At 40.5% G+C, this 22,179-nt stretch overlaps 1 protein-coding gene across 1 annotated transcript in view; it reads right to left on the reverse strand.

Annotated features, from left to right (window-relative positions):
* Nucleotides 1-3,281: 3,281 nt before the first annotated feature.
* gabbr1a (gamma-aminobutyric acid (GABA) B receptor, 1a) overlaps nt 3,282-22,179 on the reverse strand; it is a gene marked incomplete at its 3' end in the record, with an annotated part of 51,491 nt that continues 32,593 nt past the window's right edge. The window contains exons 11-18 of the mRNA XM_080038979.1: nt 17,818-17,950; nt 15,187-15,303; nt 13,340-13,450; nt 11,115-11,208; nt 8,772-8,899; nt 6,181-6,309; nt 5,118-5,261; nt 3,282-3,569 (exon numbers count right to left, since the gene is read on the reverse strand). Coding sequence (XP_079895105.1) covers nt 3,282-3,569; nt 5,118-5,261; nt 6,181-6,309; nt 8,772-8,899; nt 11,115-11,208; nt 13,340-13,450; nt 15,187-15,303; nt 17,818-17,950 — 1,144 coding nt within the window. The remainder of the gene's footprint in view (nt 3,570-5,117; nt 5,262-6,180; nt 6,310-8,771; nt 8,900-11,114; nt 11,209-13,339; nt 13,451-15,186; nt 15,304-17,817; nt 17,951-22,179) is intronic.

Genomic DNA, 22,179 nt, shown 5'->3' on the forward strand with positions numbered 1-22,179 from the left:
AAACAAAAGCAGTCTGCTCAACCAGTTTGTACTATACTACGAAGGAGAAACTCATTTCATCACTGAGATACAAAATTGAAATTTGTAGCCTAGTTGGCAAACAGCTTCAGCCTGCCCGGGCAGTAGATCAAACACACACACACACACACACACACACACACACACACACACACACACACACTCCAGTGGGATCGGCCTTGTTATTTGGCAATGAAATTCCTCCACAGCCAGCAAATACTTCCTTTGTTAGATCAGACAAGACGAGGGGAATTTCCTGCTTTTTCGCGTCTTGCTGAATGCTGTGTCAGGTGGAGGCCCACAGAAGCCTCAGCCCAGAGCGGGTTTTCCCCAATCACGCCCCCCACTGCCTGCCTGCCTCCCACACACACACACACACACACGCACGCACGCACGCACGCACACACACAGACACACACACCTTCTTCCTCTACACCACGCAGTCACTCCCTCTATTACCGCATACCTCATCTTCAGTCAGCTGGAAAGAGACATGAAATGGGAGGATGAGTGTGTGTGCGTGTGTGTGTGTGTGTGTGTGTGTGTGTGTGTGCGTGTTTGTGTGTGTGTATTGTGGGATCAAGGGGTCCGCAGCACAGCTGGGTTTGCCACATTGTCATCATCTAAACACAAACATTACACAAATATGGACTGTACCCGGGTGCAATTTGTCTACTGTAGTGTCTTTTTCACCCACAGACATCCACACATTGTCTCAGTAACGAGGTTCCCATTGGCTTTCGCAGCTGGTCATTGTGTTGAGAAAAGCGTGTCCCACTTTGGTCTAATGATCTCTTCCTCTGGGTTTACAGTATTTGGTCTTTGACTCCTGCTTTCAAATGAGGAGAAAAATATCAGGTGTCTGTGACAAATACACTCCACCTGGCAGAGTTAATTGCACACAAAGGGTCATGGTGTGTCAGGAAAGCAATAAATAACTGGTGACATCTAGTGGATGATGTGTAATTAGGGCTGTCTGAAAAAAAAAACTTTGAAGAAAAGGATCATGGATGTGTCTGTGTGTGTGTTTTTTTAATAAGGTGATTAGTGTTAACTGGGCTGAAAAATCCACTTACACATTCTAGGACTTTCACATAAATGCACTATTCGGTTTTGTTTGATATTGAAGTGTTTTGGACATTTTAGTTTTTTTTTAAGATTATTTTTTGACAATTTTTCTTTAGACATATTTTGGAGAGACAGAGTTGAAATGGGGCAAAGAAGGGAAGAAATTCAGAGAACTGACCCAAGTAGGATTCCACTATCCTCTTATTTCACCTGCGAAAGGTATCATAAAACACAGAAATATACCCAATGAAAAAAACAATTATTTTATTTATGGTACCATATATTTGCATACACATACTCTGAAATATATTAACATTTAAGATCATAGATATAGTGAATACAAATATCCCCAAATCCATGTACGTATATTGTAATATATGTGCGAGATCATAGAGCTTTTTTTTCTAAATTATTTCTGCATTCATATATTACACTATCCAGGTACTGTACAGTCAATGAATATGGCCTACTTCATTCTCTTATTTCTATTCTGCTCCATCACCTGAGCTAAAACGTATATTAGAGTAACAGCAACATAAAGAGGAATAACCCCAGTTTTGTTTTTTCAGTTTTAAGTGCTCACTGAAATATATATGTTCAAAAATATTTGACATATTAGTATTGTTGTACCTGCTGCCTATGCTTTTCAGGTATCATTGCTTTATGAAATCTGGTAATAGCTCATGTATGAAGTAGAACATCCAGATTAACTTCTCAATACATACAGTACGTAAACTGACTTTATGTAGATCATCCTTTGATACATATAAACAAAAAAAATGTAATCCATACGGATTGTCTGTTATTGTAATAAATAAAAAAAAATAAAAAAACATCCATTTAAAATCAACAGGCTACCAAGTATGACCTGTACCAGATTCACATGTAAACAAATATGTTTCTTTGTCTGAATATCTACAGGATTAGCCATCGTAGACGCCCCACATTGTCACTGCACTGTAGAAATATAAATTGGCTCTCACTTTCATAAAGTAAAAACTTAAGTATTCTTTCAGGCAATTTAGAAGTTGGAGTTTTTCCCTTTTGCTGTTTCTACCTATAAAATGTGAAATCAGCTTCATCCGCATTAGATGCAAGATTAGGGATTAGCTTGATGGCTAGTACTGTACCACACTGCTAAGTCGATACAACGCAAAACCTAAATAAATAAATAAATATTCATTGTAAAACATTATTTCAAATGGCAAAACTCATACTTGTTCTTGTATGCAAACAGGCTCGGATCGCTTTCTCCTTTAAAACGGGTTGAATAATTGAACATCATCATAACTGGATTTTTAAGATGCAGTGTTGTACTTGAATACACAGTTCTGATTGAAAAAAAAAACATCCCTACTAAATCATGGCTGTTTAATAATGCACATCATCACTTCTCCTTGTATTCACCACTGTCGAGCTGATATGCCTTTCAGAAGAAAAACACTGTGAAAGAAAAAAAACCCTGTACATTGTCCCTCCGTCCCTTTGTAAGAATGTCAGTTTCCTGCAACTCTCTCCCGAAAAGTAAACAAGATCATTGAACAACGACTCCATGACAGAAGAACAGATCAGATATTACAGAACAATATAAATCACTACTGTATGTGCCTGCCTAGTCCACAAACTCGACAGACAAAATGGTGGAGACGATATCAGCAAAAAAGACACAAACACAATCCGATTTTTGTTTTTTTCCGGCGCGGTGCCTCCACAACGGAAGGAGATAAGGGATGAGGAAAGAGGAACGATAAAGTAGAGATCTTTCCAGTTCACATGACCTCTGAAAAATACCTCCAGTGCTGCGTGTCTGAGATGTGCTTGTTTTGTCGCAACGTTGAGCTGGGGGCTGAACACACTTGACATCAAAACGGTGAGGACGGGTGGTGTTACCTGCGTGACTTTCTCCCCCACACACAGAAAGCTGCAAAGTGTACAGCATACAGCGCTCTCTCCCGTTTACTTATTTGTGCTTCCACGCCATATTGGAAAAACAGTGTCAATAACACTGCTGTGCGCAATCGCCGAAACAAGTGAAAGTCACAGTGTCTCATTTGTTTGTGTTTTTTGTGTCCTCTGTGTTCATTGTGCAACTCTCCCCTCCCCTAAACACACACACACACACACACACACACACACACACACACACACACACACACACACAAACACACACGCACGCACACATACCGTAGTCATGCCTATTTATACAGCAGTGGGATCTGGCTGTTGTGACAGTGGTTGCGGTTCATCTTGCTGTCAGCAGGGTAGAGGTTGGATGAGTTGGAGAAGGAGGGAGGCAGGGCGTGATTGTCCGTGGCTGGGTTGGGGTATCCGGGCGGGGGCAGCAGGGACTTGGGGTCGGGCTGGGAGACGGGCAGCGGGGCGTTGTGGTTCTGGTTCTGACCGGCTGAGGAGGGCCGGCGCCGGTTACGTAGAGCCTGTCGCTCTGCCAGCTGGTTGCGGAGAGCCGATACCCTCTCTTCTTTCTGGAGACACAACGTGGGGAGAGGGAGATATGTTATGGAGCTGTCATTTTTTTAATTGTTTATTTAACCAGGAAAGTCCCATTGAGATTAAAAAAAACTCTTTTTCGAGGGAGTCCTGGCCAAGAGGCAGCAAAAGTTAGATGGATACACTCACAACATTCAAACAGAAATTCAAATTACAAAAAACAGTAAATGTAATGATGACACTTTTCTTTAACCCTCCACCCATTATTAGCATTCATAAGCAGTTCTAGCACTACAGCTAATGGTTAGTCAATAAGCTGGCTGAAAGAAAATAATAATTTGCAACTATTTTGATAGTCAATTATTTGCTTCAGGGATTTCTCAAGAACGAAATGTTAATAAAAAACATTCTATTTTAATACGTTTGTGACTATGTGGGGTTTGGACTGTTAGTCGTGTCCTTGCCGTGTACAGTTCAATACAAAAGGATTCCAATACAATCATATACATACATTTTTGTATAGAGTATTCATTTAGCAAAACCTCCCATGATGTATGGTTTGTGGTGTGTAAAAATATTAACCCAATCCTGTTCAGAAATTACAATGTTCCATCTCCTTTCATATTTCATTCTTTTGGGGAATTCATGGAGCTATGTGCTGCTACAGAAACACTGAATGAGAGAGGCATACTCGCCAACTCTTTTCATATCTGTCATTGTAAAAGCAACAATAGAACCAAGGTTATCGAACAAAAACCATACACAATAAAGTACAGAAATACAAGCATTAATGAGAAGGACACGACCTATGTCTCCATTTTAATGTCACAATGTTGTGTTATTATTCTATATTTAACTTCTATTATGCAGCATTCCCCCATTGCACAGTATGTACAATCAAATACCACATACACACAGCCAGTATCTGTATAATAGATGCATATGAATACTTGAATGCGTATTACCTACGTATGTCCATATATATATATGTATTATCCATAGTTTGCCTCCGGTATGAACTAAAATATTAACTTACTGTATATGGAAAATGGAAATGATGTATAGGGCATTTGGGTGTGTGCATGTTTAATGTTTGTATAATGTATTTATGGCGTTAAAGACCTACTTCACCGGTGGAAATATGAAGGTGTATTGACCTCTGAGATCCTATGTAGAATAAATGTGCAACACATTTTAGAAATCGGTTCATCTTAGCCTGAGAAAAAGGCAGAAAGAGTTTTTTATAGTCTCACTGTCTAACCCAACATTTTCCCATGTGTGACATCACACATGGGAAAAATGTAGGGTTAGGATTAACAGGACAGCTGGGCCAAGGGAAGACTAAGGGAAGACCTCATTCATTATATTATAATAGCGATTTTCTAATGATAGAATGCCTGGTTCTGTATGGGTGAAGTAATCCTTTAATTATTACACATTAAGTATTCCTTTTTTGTTGTGTATCTTAGGCCTATGTGTTGTTGTGTATTGTATTCTGTACAGCACTTTGGTCAACTGATGTTGTTTTTAAATGTGCTATAGAAATAAATTTGACTTTGATTTGACATTTTAATGGCCGTCACCTCCTGGATGATCTTCTGCAGTTCTCGGTTCTCCCTCTCTAGCTGTCTGGATTTCTCCTCGTCGTTGTTGTTGGTGGACGAGCCGGTCTTCAGAGTGTCCTGCTGCTCAGACTGCCACTCGCCACGGGTGATGAGACGCCGCATCTGGAACACCATGGGGACAGCAAGTCAATAAAGAAAAAAAAAAACTAAATTAAACTTGGCCCGAGCACCGTATAAGCCTGCTGAATGAATTATGCATCCATTGAGAACACCTAGTGAGAACACATTATTAATATTTTCGCTCACTCACACACACACACACACACACACACACACACACACACACACACACACACACACACACACACACACACACACACACACACACACACACACACACACACTCTTCTGATGGTCTAAAAATATTTTGGTCATAGCAGACAATTTTAAGGAGTTGATACTTTCATTTTTTATTTATTACTATTTTTGGCGACATCTTTGGTGCTTCGCGTTCAATGCTGTGTGCTGTGTTTCTGCACTGAACGCCCACAAAAAGCAACACAATCGAACAGTGGTGACGCTATTGTGATATTTTCTCTTCTCCCTTTTTCCCCTCGGATCCTCAGTTAATGAAGTTTGAATTTCTGTAGATGGCACTCTCTTTTCCTCTGCCTGCAAAGTGTGTGCAGCTGTGCCAAAAAAGAAAATCTCTGTAGCTGCTGCCAGACATGTAAAATGTCTCACTTTGTTTTTTTGCCGGAGGGTTTTTGTTTCTGCCAAACGCCAAAGTGTTTACAGCAGTTTCCCATCTGAATAAAAAAACTAATTTAACAGATTATTACCGTTGTACAGATGACACAGATTTGATCATTTTTAGTAGCCTGCTGATTGGAAGTCACAGCCAGTCCAAACATCAAAGCATTTTCTGGCCAATTATGAAAAAGCAGAGACATCACACTGAACAATATCTAGTGTCAGAAGTTGTGTGTGTGTGTGTGTGTGTGTGTGTGTGTGTGTGTGTGTGTGTGTGTGTGTGTGTGTGTGTGTGTGTGTGTGCGTGTGCGTGTGTGTGTGTGAGCACCTTGGGTACGAACAGCACCACCAGAGTGATGTAGGCCGAGAAGACGATGGCCAGAGAGGCAAAGGCAAAGGAGGCGTCCTGCTGCGATGAGAGGATCATAGTGACTGGAGCCGTGATCAGACACAATACCTGCAGGAAGAGAGAGAGAGAGAGAGAGAGAGAGACAGAGAGAGAGAGAGAGAGAGAGACAGAGACAGAGAGAGAGCGAGGGAGAGAGAGAGATAGAGACAGAGAGAGAGACAGACAGACAGTGAGAGAGAGAGAGAGAGAGAGAAAAAGAGAGGGAGAGACAGAGAGAGAGAAAGACAGACACATAGGGAGAGGGTGATGGACAGAAAGAGAAGTTTGAACAAAGCCAGAGTGAGTTAGAAGAGAGAGAATAAGGCAGTGGGGGGGAGAGAGAGAGAGAGAGAGGGGAGAGAGGGGTGTGAGATGGAGAGGAGAATAGAAGTTGAGTGAATGATAGGCAGAATGAGAGGGGAGGAATATCACATCCATAAAAGCATCAGGCATCTGTTTGTCATTCCGGGGAGGGCTCCCATGTGAAAACAGCATTAAAAAGTCATGACTGAAGTGTGCGCTGGTGACAATCAGCACATTGTCATCTCATCAGGGCCCCGGAGCTCAGCTTAGCAAAGAAGGAAGGAGGTACCCCTTCACAGACACCATTAACTATTGACACCGTCGTAAAAACTGAGATGTGTATAATATCATAAAATAAAATAACAACATTAGACTCGCATCACATTAGGGAACCATGTGATGAAATGAGCTCGCAAGCCGCTTCTAACGCTCTCATAAATAACACATGAGCGATGATCAATGATGAATAGTCTCCTTGACGAAGGCAGACGCGATCAATCCATTTGCTAATTACATATCCACAAAGTATAAGTGGGTAAATGTTTGGGTGCTCGTTGAGAACTTTTATTGATTGATGGCAACCCAGGCAAGCATAGGAAGTTCTGGCAAAATATACGATAAAGACTATTAAAAAAAAAAAAAAAAAAAAGAAAAGAAAAAAAAAGTGTGCTGCTCTCGATCAAAACAGAAAAACACCTCTGGCAATAAAAGTGACAGAAACCACTTTTCCCAGCGATTTTACATCAATTACAAAGTTACCCCGTGTCAAGAGTGTCATGAAATGGCAGCGGGTATTTGTCTAAAGTGGCTAAAGTGAGCATAATGACAGCTATTTTCATGTAAAGTGCATCCTAGGTGCCTCCGTTTAAGATGATTCACTAGCTTTTACCAACCCTAAACATTTTTATGACTGACGGCGGCATTTAGCACTGTACTTTAGCACCGGGCACATTTAAACTTATTCATGCCATAGGGCAAGTTAACAGCTCCAGTGTGTGTGAGTGCCATCTCTGCCATCCACACACAAAGATAACCCACCACAACCCACACTCCGCCCATATTTTGACCTATTTTTATACATATTCTCAGTACTAAAGCTTTAAAAAACAGCACTAGGCTAAAGGAGATATGTTTGAGTTGCATGAGATTGTAGCACAATAGTCTGTGATGCACCCCTGCCATATTTTCTTGATTTTGGTTTAACATTTATTTCACAGTGAAGTCCCCTTGAGAACAGCTTTTCTTTTCTAAAACGGAGATCTGAAATATGGCGATATCGATATTATTACAACACCACACAGACACCATAAGCATCAAAATGTATGATTCATACGAGACTGCAGCCTGTGCTGGAAGTGTAATGATTTGGACAGAAATGTGTCAGTTTTTTTTTTTTTTTGTAGTTTGAGAGAGTCTCAAGACGTACTTGTAGAAAAAAGCTTGAATATTTTATGGATGAGCCTTAGTTTCAGCGGCGCGTATAATGCTCCAACCGACCTTTATACTAACATGTACTTTTATACCAGATCCTCATTTTGTGATATTCAGCACATCCCTAAGGTTTTGTGGTTTGGATGAAAAGTTTTCATTTATATTCTACAGAGCCCACTATGGACTATACTCCACTATGGACTATACTTCTTGTACGATATTTGAAGATTGATGCAACATAGTGAATCTAGAAAAACCTTGAGATAGTATCATTTTTTACAGTCCTTGTGCAACTGCGAAGGAAAAATGTCAACGTGATCTGTCATCTTAAGCCAGACATCTACTAAAATAAAAAGAAATGCACCCCAGAGGCATCGCAGGGGCATCGAGTTATCTATGAACTCCATTAACTTCTCTAAACTGCAAAGAGTAGCCCCTTGAGAAGGAAGCTTTTAAGCCGTAGCAGCTGAAATGTCTTGACACCCTGGTCAGCTGCCTGTTTCTGCTCTGCTGAAATGAGCAGGGAAAGTGGATTTTAGATGCCAAGAAGTCTCCGAAAAACCACACAAAAGAAATCATGAAGTCACTGGCATTGATTAAACCCCCCCGCAGACATGCTTCAGGCATTTTACACTATGGAGCAATAAAATGTATTATTATTGCCACTTTAATCTTATTCGGCTGTATAATGGTCTTTGCAGAGAAAAGGCAAAACAGTAGAAGGAAAAAGCAGACAGTGTAGCACCCAGAAACGAGGCATTGAGGCGTGAATGTGTCATTGCTTTTACTGGACTCACAGCAACGTTGTAAATAGCCATCCCCACGGCGCGATGGTCATTGATCTTCTCTGTGGAGACGGACTTGGTCTCGTAAGCCAGAAAAATCCCCAGCAGCAGCAGCAGCCCCTTGTAGCCATAAACCACACCTACAGGAAGACAGAGAGAGAGAGAGAGAGAGAGAGAGAGAGAGAGAGAGAGAGAGAGAGAGAGAGAGAGGTAAACGGGTTTATGAGTGAGTTTGCAGAAATGTTTCCATGCGCACTGAAACCATATAATATGATGATGTGTGTAATGCAACTGAAGCAAATACTACAAGTAATGCAGAGCCTATGTAGTGTTGTATGGAAACAAAGAGAAGCCAATTGTTGATGCATTTTGAAAAGACAAGAAGAAGAAGTTATAGATGGAAAGCTTACTGAATATTTACAACTGAAATTGACCCCTGAATAAAAACTATGAAGGATTCTAGGTTTAGTTTTGTTGTTATACTCTACCTCAACATTCGGTTTGAGCTTTTCACTTATATTGTGTATTTGAAAATTGCCCAAAAAAAAATTGCCCATTTTTTCCACTTTTTTCCTCATACTGTGATTCTATCAATACATTAAGATCTTAATTGAGCACCGACATAGTAAAACAGCACAGCTAAGCCAACCTTCCCAAACACCTCATTAAGGGGTTGCTAATAATATGACTGGCCATGATTTAGGCCAGCAGTACTCTTTGAAGCAACGCAAACAGTGTGGCTCTCTAACCTGCACACAGTCCCTTACTATGACCATTATAATGAATGTCAAGGTCACTCCAAAGATTGTATAGCATCAAAGTCAATATCGCACTAACAGGGTGAACTCCACATCTAGTGAAAACAGTGGTGTATTTTTCTTCTGATGCTCCCAGGGTAAAGCTCTCTGAAGTCAGAGTGAAAATAACTGCAGTCACATCAGCCGGATTGGGCTCAAACACCACGGAATACACAATTTGAAAGACGTGGGCATTTTATTTATCAGACAGGGTGAGGGAAAATTGCTGGGGTTTAGAGTTTGTTGGAGCTTGACCCGTAAGACCCGATAAAAAAAAAACTCTATATATCTTTGCTGCAAAGCTGCATCTAGTTTGACAATTCATTATTTTTTCTTCGGCCCTAGGGATAGCAATGTCTGTCTGTCAGTCAGTCGGCACGCTAATCTGGTCCAGACTAAAAAAAAAATATTAACAACAACAAGATACAAGTTCTGGTTTCTGAGTCAATTTGGTTTAGAAACAGAATACTTGCCAAACTTGTGATGTTGCCATTGTCCTCAGCTGAACTTTGTGCTTATTTGAAACTGGTATGTTATTGTGAGCACTGTAGCATACTGACATTAGTATTTAAGAAATGACCACTATACCTATGCACAGTTCCATAGAAGCAATAGAATACATTAAGACTCAATGCCTATGTACTGTATTTCTACAATTATTTCCTATATAAAATAAAACTCATTATGGGAATTTGTCAAATTTATGGGATCAAATAAAAGGCTAATCTTGTAATGCGTCTAGTGCACAAGAAAGTCACACTGAGGGAGTGAGTATGACTGAGTTGTGCCGCGGTAGAAAAAATCAAAAACGTAGAAATAATACACTATAGTGCAGAGAGACTGAATATATTGAAAGCCAATCAGAGCCCAGCGGACTGACAGAGAAAGGAACATTTTAACTGTGAAAGAGAGCGAGCATAAAAGGAGGATCTGTGATTGAGTAAATTTGCCAGTTCTTCTTCAGACGGTCCATTGTTTCTTTAAACTGCCTGATATTAGAGCCCTGTCTTTTCTTCTCCGAGAAAGGGAAATGCTATGGGGCAATGGCCCAGTTTGTGACCCACATTATTTGAATTTCAGACACCATTATACTTTCATAACAAGGGCTGCCACGCTAAGAAAGACAGCAGAGACACAGAGAGGGAGAAAGAGAGAGAAAGAGAGAGAAAGAAAGAGAGAGAGAGAGAAAGAAAGAGAGAGGGAGAGACAGAGAGAGAGAGAGAGAAAGAAAGAGAGAGAGAAATAAAGAGAGAGATGGAGAGAGAGAGAGAGTGAGATTAGGACTGCGTGGGCCGACGAGATACAAAAAGGGGAACCAAAACTGGAGGGGGGGAGGCTGTGATATGAGACCTGTTTAATTCAGGGTGAATGGCAATGAAGCGTGAGCTCTGGCATATGTCCATGCGTGTGTGTGTGTGTGTGTGTGTGTGTGTGTGCGTGCGTGCGTGCGTGCGTGCGTGTGTGTGTGTGTGTGTGACAGAGACAAAACCACAGTGGGCCAAAAGAGCGATAAAAAAGAAAGAAAGATTGAAATATGAGAGAAAAAAGGAACCAATACCCAGCCACGTGTTCATCTTCTCCGAGCTGCAGTGCTCCAGCAGAGGCTGAATCAGGACATCCAAGTCTTCTTTAGGGACCTCTCTGGTGAACTTCTACTCGCACGGCAGACCGCAGGAAAGAGTGGAAAAGGAATGGAAGGGATAAAGAGATATATAGGGATAGAGAGAAGGAGAGAGAAGGAGAGAGAGAGAAGGGGGAGATAATTGGAAACGATGAGACAGCAGCACAGTCGAGAAGGAGGCACACACTCACACACACACACACACACAAGAAAAAGAAAAATTGCACAGTAAGCACAAGCCCCAGAGACTGCACGGTTGATCCCCTCAAGTAAATAGGCCTTATCCCGTGAGTCAGATCTAGATGACTGCATTTAATTGGAATCAGATATCCAATAAATATGAAATACCTATTTAGAATGTCCATTGAAGCCCTGTCTGTATTTAAAGCCAGTGTTTTGCATAGTAAGGCAAATGATGATTTAGTATAGCTGTTGTTCCCAAAGAGGTTGATATGCACTAAATGGAGGTACTGTTTATAGTGCAGCCTAATGAGAGCAGGCTACAAAGACATTAGCATCACAGTTTTGATTCTCATCCGGCGTTTAAATAGTTCTCCGGTCTGCAGGTGTCTTGATTCCTGAGGCCGACGCTCGTTCCTCAGTCTGGTTTCTTTACAAGCCACAGTGCCCTGGTTTCTATCCACCAAGCATTAAGCGTCCTCACAACTGAAATAAGGGGTATATCCATTTGGCTGAAACCAGGATATGTTTCTGCGCATGACATGTCATAAGTTAACCAGGGGTCTCGTGCACTCATTGTAAATATATGTAAAGTAATGCACTGATGAGATTTCCACCAATGGGTGCAAAGAAGTTTCTGACCACTAGTGGTGCTGTGGAGCAACATTTTGGTCAGTGGGCTCCTGTCTAGTTTCTAGGGTTATACCAGCACATGCATAAGGACACAAATGCATAGTGACATGATAATACACCCCTGTGCAGAAATATATATCAACAGTTACTTTTGCTACCGTAACATAGGATTGTAAAAGAGAGAATGCAAACTGATGTAAACAATGCCATTTTCAGACCATTAAAGCTGCCGTATAGCAATATTTTCAAGATCAAAACAGACCACACAACTATTTATCATGCAAATATCTCACTCGCGGCTATGAACCCACAGAGAACAATCACCTGTTTGGTCAGTTTCCCTTATTAGCTCTATAGAGTGTTTTAGAATATTTTAGCTAATAGTTTGGTTTGTTGTCCATTATTTTGACATGTTTTGGTTCACTTTCTCATGCTGTACTTTATTTCTTGCTGTAGGCAGTTTTTTTTTTTTTCTAATGCAGAAAAAGCTCTAAAAAGCCACTTTATCCTCCCAGTTCAGCAGCACACAGCAGACAGTTAAAGTTAACGACTAGCTGGTGAACATAGCAGCGCAATTAGCAACTAATGAGCCACATATTTCCCTCAGGAGTCGGTGAAGACACAGAAAACTATAGCTATAGGGAGAGGGAATATTGGACTTACATTCATCAGATGGACACAAACATGACTCCAAATGTAGGATAATGTGGCTTCTTATATGCAAGATGAGTATTTTTGTTATGTTGATAACTATATATGAGCCTCTCCTACTGAAAGTTACAGTATATGTGCTGTGGAACCAAAACAATGAGCTAAAAAAGACAAAAACACCATAGAAATGCAATCTTGGTTGAAATGTGTATTTTTGTGTGTTAAAAATGAGCGAGTGAGTCCTTTTAGTTCCGTCTTCCAATTGGAAAAAAAAGCTAATTAATGCAGGTTTAATGAAGTTAAGCATACAATTTAATGGGACCACCTCACACGATAAATGTTTGATGAGGCGGGGAGCTCATTTAAGTGTGTTTGTTGTTTCGGTTATTGCCACACAGTGCATAATAATAATAATAGTGCTTACACTTTCAAACACAAATAAATCCAAGTATTCATTCCAGTCATAAATGTCACTGTTCCGCCGCCGCTGTTGTTGTTGTGAAATAACACGATTTCTATCCTTGTTTTTAGATTGTGCTCTTTAAGCGTACACAATGAATCAAAATGAAAGTACATTTCTACAAATACAAGGGGCCGGTGTCTCGTTACTGGCGTATTGACTGATGACAGCGGCTGTACGGGGTCTGCGCAAATGGGTGATGACATACAAATTATCTCATCTGTCTTTCACACTCTACCTCAACCGTAATGTGCAGGGGATCCACAATCTGCCAGATCATGAGTGACAGGAAGTCGATAGCCAGCAGCACTCCGACCGTTGCGTAGAGTTTCCATGGCTCCAAGTGTTGCTGTGTGAGAGCCAAGACACACACACACGCGCGCGCACACACACACACACACACACACACACACACACACACACACACACACACACACACACACACACACACACACACACACACACACACACACACACACACACACACACACACACACACACATACACACACACACACACACACACACACACACACACACACACACACACGTACACAATAGTCATCACTATCCAAGGGCAGCACAAGCGAGTCCACAAAACTAAGACAAACAACCAGGACAAATAATACGACAGGCGTCCTTGTGATTTCTGGATGACTGGGCGCCAATTGTCTTTCTGAATGTATGCCTTTGAGTGTGTGTACAAGTGTGTGTGTGTGTGTGTGTGTGTGTTTGTGTGTGTGTGTATAAATATGTTTTAGGAGCAGCGGGCTTTTTTTTCCACTGTGTGTATTTGCAGCTGACACACACAGGGAGCTGCTGCAGTAGTAGTTATATCTCTACTGCTACCTGAAATCATCATTTATACACAATGGGATGACATTGCTCTAGTGTGCACGGTTTCCAAATACAGGTATTAACTTTATTATGCTTAAAGCAAAAAGCTATAATGGAAGCAACACAGCTGAAACCCAATACGAGGAACCAAAATGAGCTCTCCTGCTGTGCTCCCCCCTCTCTTTTTCTACACAAATCTATTTTTTTTTTTGTTATTTGACCATGCTGGCTTACTCCCAGCACCTCCAACATAGTAAAAGCCATTCAAGCGTGCATTCACTAGGGAGAAAACACATTACACAGTCCTGAGTGCCTCTTCACTTGAATTGCATGAAAGAAAAAAAAAATGATTTGAAAAAGCGCTCATTCTGTCCTTGATTTGTGAAAGTTTCTTAAAATAATCACGCAAGGCTCTCAGGCAAAATGCCAAACTGTAGCCACGAAGAAGAGTTGAAAGTCATCTCGATTCGCTGTGCTCTGGCTCAAATAATAAACCCTCCCTGAAGGTTGGATCTCTGCATAGAACTTAATACTCATCCATATTCATAAATGTATCCATACATGCTTTAATCTCGTATTTCTTCTGATTAGGTCTTAGAAAATTGCCACAACACATCACAGACAGGCGGTATCGTGTTGGCTCCGGGATACACTATCTTCAAGTGGAGGCACATACACACCCACACACACACACACACACACACAACACAACACATGCACAACCTGCTCTTAAACACACCAGCGTGTGAATAAAGCGGATGACGTGGTTATCAGGGCCCTGGCTGTGTGTTTATGTGTGTGTGTGTGTGTGTGTGTGTGTGTGTGTGTGTGTGTGTGTGTGTGCCCCCAAAAGTCTGCATCTGCATGATTCTATGCATAAATGTTGCATGTGTGTGTAAGTGCAAGTGCTTTGTGCGTGCATGTTTAAAGCACAGTATCTATGTCAGCGTGTGTCCAACACCCTTATCCCTGCACTCGCGCTACAACCTCCATCCTCAGTGAATGGTGCCGAGCTGGCCCTTCTTAGAGGCTTATGTTACTATGGAAGCCTGCAAAGTTTTCACTGGAACTTTTTTTTATCAGGCTGTGCCACACATGCTGCACGGCCTGGCCTCCCTCTACCATCCTTTCTCTACTCTCCAGAGGCTGCTGAGAGGCTTACCCCCCCCCCTCCCTCACACACACACACACACACACACACACACTCTATCCCCCCCCCCCTATCCCTCATCCTAGCCCTGCTCCATACCTTCTTCTTCTCCTTCTTCTCCTCCTTCTTGGTGAAGAGCGTGTGGACCCACCAGATCTTGGTGAACATGCTGCCGTATGCCAGGCTGAAGCCCAGGCCAAGGAGCCACAGGCGGAACTGGAGGAGAGAGAAAAGAGATTTGAATGTAAAATGACCTTAATTCAAGTGTGTAGATCTGGTAACCGTACTGTGTGTACTGTATATATCTAAACCTGCGGGAGCTGAGAGCTGAGAACAGCCATGCTTGCAATTTTTCTTTAATGCCCTTGCCGTTGATAACGGATTAAATATTAACAGGTTATCATTATGCAGTGCTGCAGTGACCCTACATTGTATTGGGTGTTTTTTTAATTTTTCCGTTATAATCTAAAGATAAAAATAAATATATCAGTCTACAGTTATTCATTTTTGGCAGCATACATTCCCAACAACCTCCACCGACAATGTAGGGCATCCTGTAAGTTTCCTGAAAGGCAGACGCAAAAAAAAAAAAAAATGTGCAAACCATTCTATGCATCTCCTTAAACTTATTGCTGCTGAGCGCACAGTAACAACTGAAGGTGACTCACATGCACACAACAAATATCAACATTTCTATTAACAGCTGTCTTTTTCTCATTTGGCTGGACAGTAAGAATATAGAAATATGATTTTGGAAAGTTTCCCAATGTGGAATTAGGCCCCTTGCCCTCATTTTAATACAACTGAGAGAGAGAGGGAGGGAGAGAGAGAGAGAGAGAGAGAGAACGAGAGAGAGAAAACTTTATGCTGGTATCTTCCAGCACGATAGAACATATTCTCATGCTGGTGATATTGAGATTAAAAGATTGCATGAATAAATAAATAAAACTTTCCAGTAGAGTAGAGGGTCAGAGGCGGAGTGCAAGAGACAGGCAGAACAAAGCATGAGAGAGAATAGCTGGACAGGGACTAAGAGCAAGAGAAGCCACAGAAATGGAAATCTCCCTCTCTCGCCTCCACAACAACAAAAAAGACTCCACATGGGTGACAGACAGAGAAGCACTACCCACTCCTCATTAGAGCTGGGATACCATCGTCTGTGCCACTCTGGCGCACAGAAAAAATGGTGTCTGCACCTCAAACAACCCAAAATACTTAATGAATTGCATCAGTCTTTCAACTTTTCACCTTTTTCACCCATTAACTGTGTATGATCAAAAAGCCTTGCCACAGACAGGAACATCAAAACTATCAGGGCTTCAACAGTCATTAATGTGAGGTTGCTTAAAGCAGGTACACATTTTCCTCTGCAATATTTGTGGATCATGATATAGACTTATTAGGTCTTGGCCCACATTGACCGGCTGGTCGGACCAGTCATTCGTTAGCCTCATAGCATAATTGCCTTAATCATATTTACTCTACTCTACTTTTACTCTATATCTACTCTATTCTACATTTACTTTACCCTACTTTATAACCCTTAAAATATGACTTTGGCAATTATGCTATTAGGCTAACGAAAAGTAGACGTAGAGTAGAGTAGATGTAGAATAGAGTAAAAGTAGAGTAAATATGATTTAGGCAATTGTGCTATGAGGCTAACACATTACAAATCCATGTGATGCAGCTAGCCAAACTAAATCTGAAAATATACTTGAGATCCCCCAATTTACTGTATATGTCAGGCAGAATTTAGGGCAAATGTGTATGATTTGAGGCCCCAGACTAAAAAAGATCTCCTTCTTATCTCACTCACAAGATACAAGTATTGTCATGGACCTATAGGCTTGTTGAATGAGCCACCAAAAAAAAACTTCACTATTCAAGTCCGCTTCTAATGTCAGTTTGCAAGCCAGTTAGCTACATAGTCAGCTATAGCATATTAAACATCATTTAAACGTATACTCACTTAGATGCTTTTGTCATCCTAACTCTAGTCTCGCAAAGCCAGACCAAACTACAGCAAGTAGTATGTCCTAACTCTAACAGTACAATGTTTGCCATTGGCTGGTGGAAAGTCATACAGCAAGATTGTTTACTGTGCCTCTTACTCCCTTGCTGGGGGCTCAGCCTGCCAGCTGCTGTAAATCAATCCATACTTCCTTTTAAATAATTAAATACCAATGGCAATGCTTATAAAACACATAATTTTTTCCTGTAAAAGTGTTGCCATTTTCATTTAGACCTTGAGGTGTTAATGGATGTCACTAATAAGGCCTAAAATAGTTTTTCATTAAACCAAGTTCAGAAATTTTAACTACATAAAAGAAAAAAAGAAGAACAACTACAGACGCTAAAAATAATTTAAGTTTCTTCTATACTTTGGATATTTCACATGATAAACCTATTTTCAACAAATAGTGTAAAATAAAATATTAATACTGTTTCTGTACTGGCATCAAATAAAATCCAACCAAATATTTTCAGACAATACTCAGCCCCAGTCTATCTTCTGCCCTGTGGCTATCTGGCTATCTATCTATCTATCTATCTATCTATCTATCTATCTATCTATCTATCTATCTATCTATCTATCTATCTATCTATCTATGTATCTATCTATCTATCTATCTATCTATCTATCTATCTATCTATCTATCTGTCTATCTATCTGTCTGTCTGTCTGTCTGTCTGTCTGTCTGTCTGTCTGTGTCTTTCTCTTGTTACCTGGCAGACGACGGGGAACTGTGATCTTTGGACGTGGTGACCATCAATCCCCAGCGGGAAGACTGCAGCCAGAGCCATCATGCAGCCCACTGCTGTCATGTTGTTCAGGTAGGGCTGGGAGTTCTGGATGTAGCTGAAACAGTGACACGTCCACAAAGGAACACTCATTAATACAATAATAACACATTTGAAAAAAAAAAAAAAAACGCTGTTAATAATCTATCTGCCAATTGGTGACTAAGAAGGCCTGGGCAATAACTGTGTTGGTAGCAATGCTGTCATCAATTTCTCTACAGGGGGTTTTTAATTAAGATTTGTATCATCTTTATATATATATATTTTCAGACATGCAGTGTTCATAAGTGATTCATCACAATGGCTAACAACATTGCTATTCTGTTTGATGTGTGATCTTCATTTAGTAATGAGTGTGTAAAACAAACAGTTCAATTAGAGGTGAAATTTACATTTTCTGATGCCATATGAATTCCAATTGACAAAGCAAATGTACATTTGTGTTCAGTTAATTCATATAATATTAATGTTTAACTAATACTATAATCCCCTTTTCCATTCTCACTTGGAATTGGAAACAAAACAAACAGAGCTGGGACACAATTTAGTGCAGGAGGACCATTACTCCATTTTTGTGGAGCCCAGCAGAAGGTGAGCAAATGCATCACTTGAAGCGTAATGGATGTTGATGTACTTGCAGGATTTTTTATTTTTTTTTGCAAATTTTGCCTTGTACCCACATGGTTGAGTGCACTTATTGTACTTCATTTTGGATAAAATTGTGAGCTGAATATGATGTGAGGTTTTTCTTTCCCCTAATCAACTGCAAATTAATAATAATTATACAAATTATAAACTGTATTGGTGTAGAAACTTTTTCATACAAGCAATGCAGCATTTCAGAGTGCTTTGTAATAAAGCAGTGAGATGCATTACAAGACAAGAGTGCTTTACATTGAAATGGAATGAACATAAAAACAGGGATGGAATATCATGAAAAAGAGAAGATGGAAAGAGTAAAAGACGCTTCATAAATTAAACAAACAAGATGAAAATTATAAAATAAAAGTTAAAAAAAAAACATTGACAACAGATGAAATAGGATGTAAAAATGAATGAAACTCTCCACACTTTTCTTGTTCGTTTTACTTCAGTGGTTGCGATTTGAGATTAAATAAGGAAGAGTTCAGAAAGTTCTTCACCTTGTGTATGCAATATACAATCGGCACCTCGGGCTCTGAAGCCATAAGCTTAACAGAGCCACTTATTTTACCGATGTACACAGATTCATCACCAGTCTAGATAAACCAATATCAGCCAATCCAACATAACACAACAGATACTCTATATCGATATACACCTTTACATTGAATGCATAACATAAGGTGGAAAGTACAACCCACTGAATACAAATAAAAATGGAAGACTACATATAATGAGAATACAGAATTGAAAAAGAAGTGCAGCAGTGCGCTAGTGCGATGCAAAGACTTTCAGGTCTGTATAGTCGGCTAGATAAAGGCTGAAGTAAACAACTACGCTTTTAGCTTTCTTTCAAAAACATTTAGGGAGCTGGCTTCCCTGTGTGTTCCACAGCTTTGGGGCTTAATTAACAAAGGCTGAATCCCTGACGGCTGTTGCTGGGAACCTCCAATAAACCAGAGGCAGATGATCGCAATGTTCTTAAAGGCACATATGGAACAGGTGAGTTGGCAATGTAGCTTGGCCCTATAGGCAGGGCTTTGACTATATAAGGATCAATTCTAAATGTTACAGGAAGCCAGTGCAGAGCTGGCTAAAACTGGACTGATGCTCTCTCTCCTCTTGCTTCTGTTTAAGAGCCGAGCTGCAGAGTTTTGATTGAACTGAAGGGAGCTTAGGAGACCAGTAAAAAGTGCATTACAATTATCAAGTCAGCTTGAAATCAAGGCATGAATATACGTTTTACAGCTTCTTTGGGTTCTACAAATGGCCATACTTTAAAAAGCTATATTTTCTGAGGTGGAAAATGACTATGGTAAAATACTTTGTGCTCTCTAATGTTTGTGACCAAGTGACTGAATGCTTAGTGAGAATAGTAGGGGACCAAGGCAGCTCCCTTGTGCAACCCCCCTAAAAAGTACTTTTAATTCTGGGAAGAAAAGTTACTATTGAACTTGTGATCTGAGCAACATAAACAAAAGGCCCCTCTCCTCCACTGTAAGGGGGAAGGCGGGTTAGTTTAATAAGCCATGTATACAGGACTGTTTCATTTTGCAATGGCGGCAAAAATTCATTCTTAAGCTCCTGATCCACATTATCTCTGCCGACATCTTTGAAATCAGACGAACGTTTTGAAACCGTGTCGCTGTACTAAAGCGTGGCTGTGGTAATCACTGTACTGTATGTGGGAGTAAGATATTAAAGAAAGAGTAATTACATAATAATAAAAAAACAAGTTCAGTGATTTCTTTAAAGGTTAAGACAATGTGTCTTTATACATTCCACATTAGAGACAATCTCATTATTACAATTGTCTCAAAGACTCCTGAATAAAGACTTCAGTGTGTGTTTAACATTATCTGCACCTTGACACACACCCACCCATATGGCACAGCATCTCGCCATCTCCAGCTCATCCTGCAGCCGTCAGTGTGTCTTTTATTCTTTCATCCCGTTGACCTGCCCTTGAGTCGCCCCGAGGCCACAGTGCATATATACAGTAGAGCCACACACTCGTGCAGCCTACATTGCAAACACACATTTACATAATACTATACACATACTCACTCACTTATTCACTTACACACACACACACACACACGCACACGCACACGCACACGCTGGCCGCAATCCAACCTTTGATACCTCTGACAAACCTTTAATGCGGTTACATACCATGAATATGATGTTCAATGCGCAGCAGGAGTTATTTTTTTATTATATGTGTAGTGCTGCCTTTTTTTCTCCCTTGTTATGCACCGAGACTGGTGATGGTTGCTTTGAGTTACGGTCGATTGAAGCTGCCACTGAAAGAGAGAGCTGGCCTTTTCTTTTTTCTCTAGTGTGTGGATTCCTCTCTGCGCTCTTGTTGAATATTTTTGAACAAAGGGAGTGGGATTCTAAAAAGGGATGAAAAATCTGAGGGTGGTTGCTGTTGATGTTTGAGAACACCGGAAGATATTCTGTGATCAAACTTTACAGTATAGCTTTAAAATCACTGGCCATATATTCATTTTTTTTTTAAATTGATCTGGCAAACTTGTTAGCAAACAATTAGCCATCCAGCAGTTACACAGCAACTGTATCAGTCAATTGGAGTCGTGTGTCAGCAATGCAATTCCAGTGTCATTCACTTTGTCTGGCTAAATCCTCCACTATATTCACTAGCGAATAGTTGCTAACTGTGTCTGTCTGTGTATAGAGTTTTCTTTCTTTTTAGCTTTTTGCTGAAATATAGGCCGCCTGCTGCAGAAGCCGATAAGGAAAGTATGAGAGCGGTGAGAGTGAATCAAAACAGTAAAGTTACGGCCAACAGCTAAAAGCCAGAGCCAAGGGGAGCTGCAGATTCAGGTGATAATTCTCTGTGGGTTCATAAATAAGAGCCACCTCTTCCACATTGTCACTCTGTTTTCACTTTCTCATTTGATACATTGGCATCATAAAAACAACGATTACAGACGGTCTAAACAGTGGCACAGTGGTAAACTTTCTAGAATGAGACTGGGATTGTGTCTTTTTGCATTGTCTTGTTTTTAAAGTGGACTGGTAATGTATTTATTTTATCACCTAACAAGGCAGTTGCTGTCTAACTTGTTTTGTTCAAAAAAATAAATTGAAATCCTACCCGAATGCATTTGATTTGATTGCATTCGGCTCATAGTGTTTTGTCTGGGGAGAGCAGCCCTCGGTGAAACTGTGTTATAAATGTAATCAAAGCTGGATGAGGGCCTGACTGGCACACCAGAGCCCACCACAGATCCCCAAAGGAATAAAAACTCTCCCAAAGCTTTCCCAGAAAAATTCCTGATAAGCTTGTGGGACTTATGGGACTTTAAATCACTCTGACCCAGGTCAAACATAAAAATACTGTGTTAAAAAGACATCAGGGATACACTGCACCGGGTCCACAGACATGTATTAAGCTTTAAAAAATCCAAGATCAAAGTGCATTTATTTTTTTTTGGAAGCCTATTTGCATTTGGTCTAGGGCTACGCTTAAGCTGTGACAATGGAACCAGCTGCTAGATTGAAAAAAAGGCAGACGCCCAAATCACTAACTCTGTAGTCCCTAACCTTGAGAAGCAGCAGTGCAATTGAGCGCTAACATTGACCTCAAAAATAGGTAAGGCTCTGTTGAACAGAATC

The sequence above is a fragment of the Ammodytes marinus genome (assembly GCF_949987685.1).
Source record: "Ammodytes marinus genome assembly, chromosome: 13".
In the NCBI taxonomy this organism is placed as follows: Eukaryota; Metazoa; Chordata; class Actinopteri; order Uranoscopiformes; family Ammodytidae; genus Ammodytes; species Ammodytes marinus.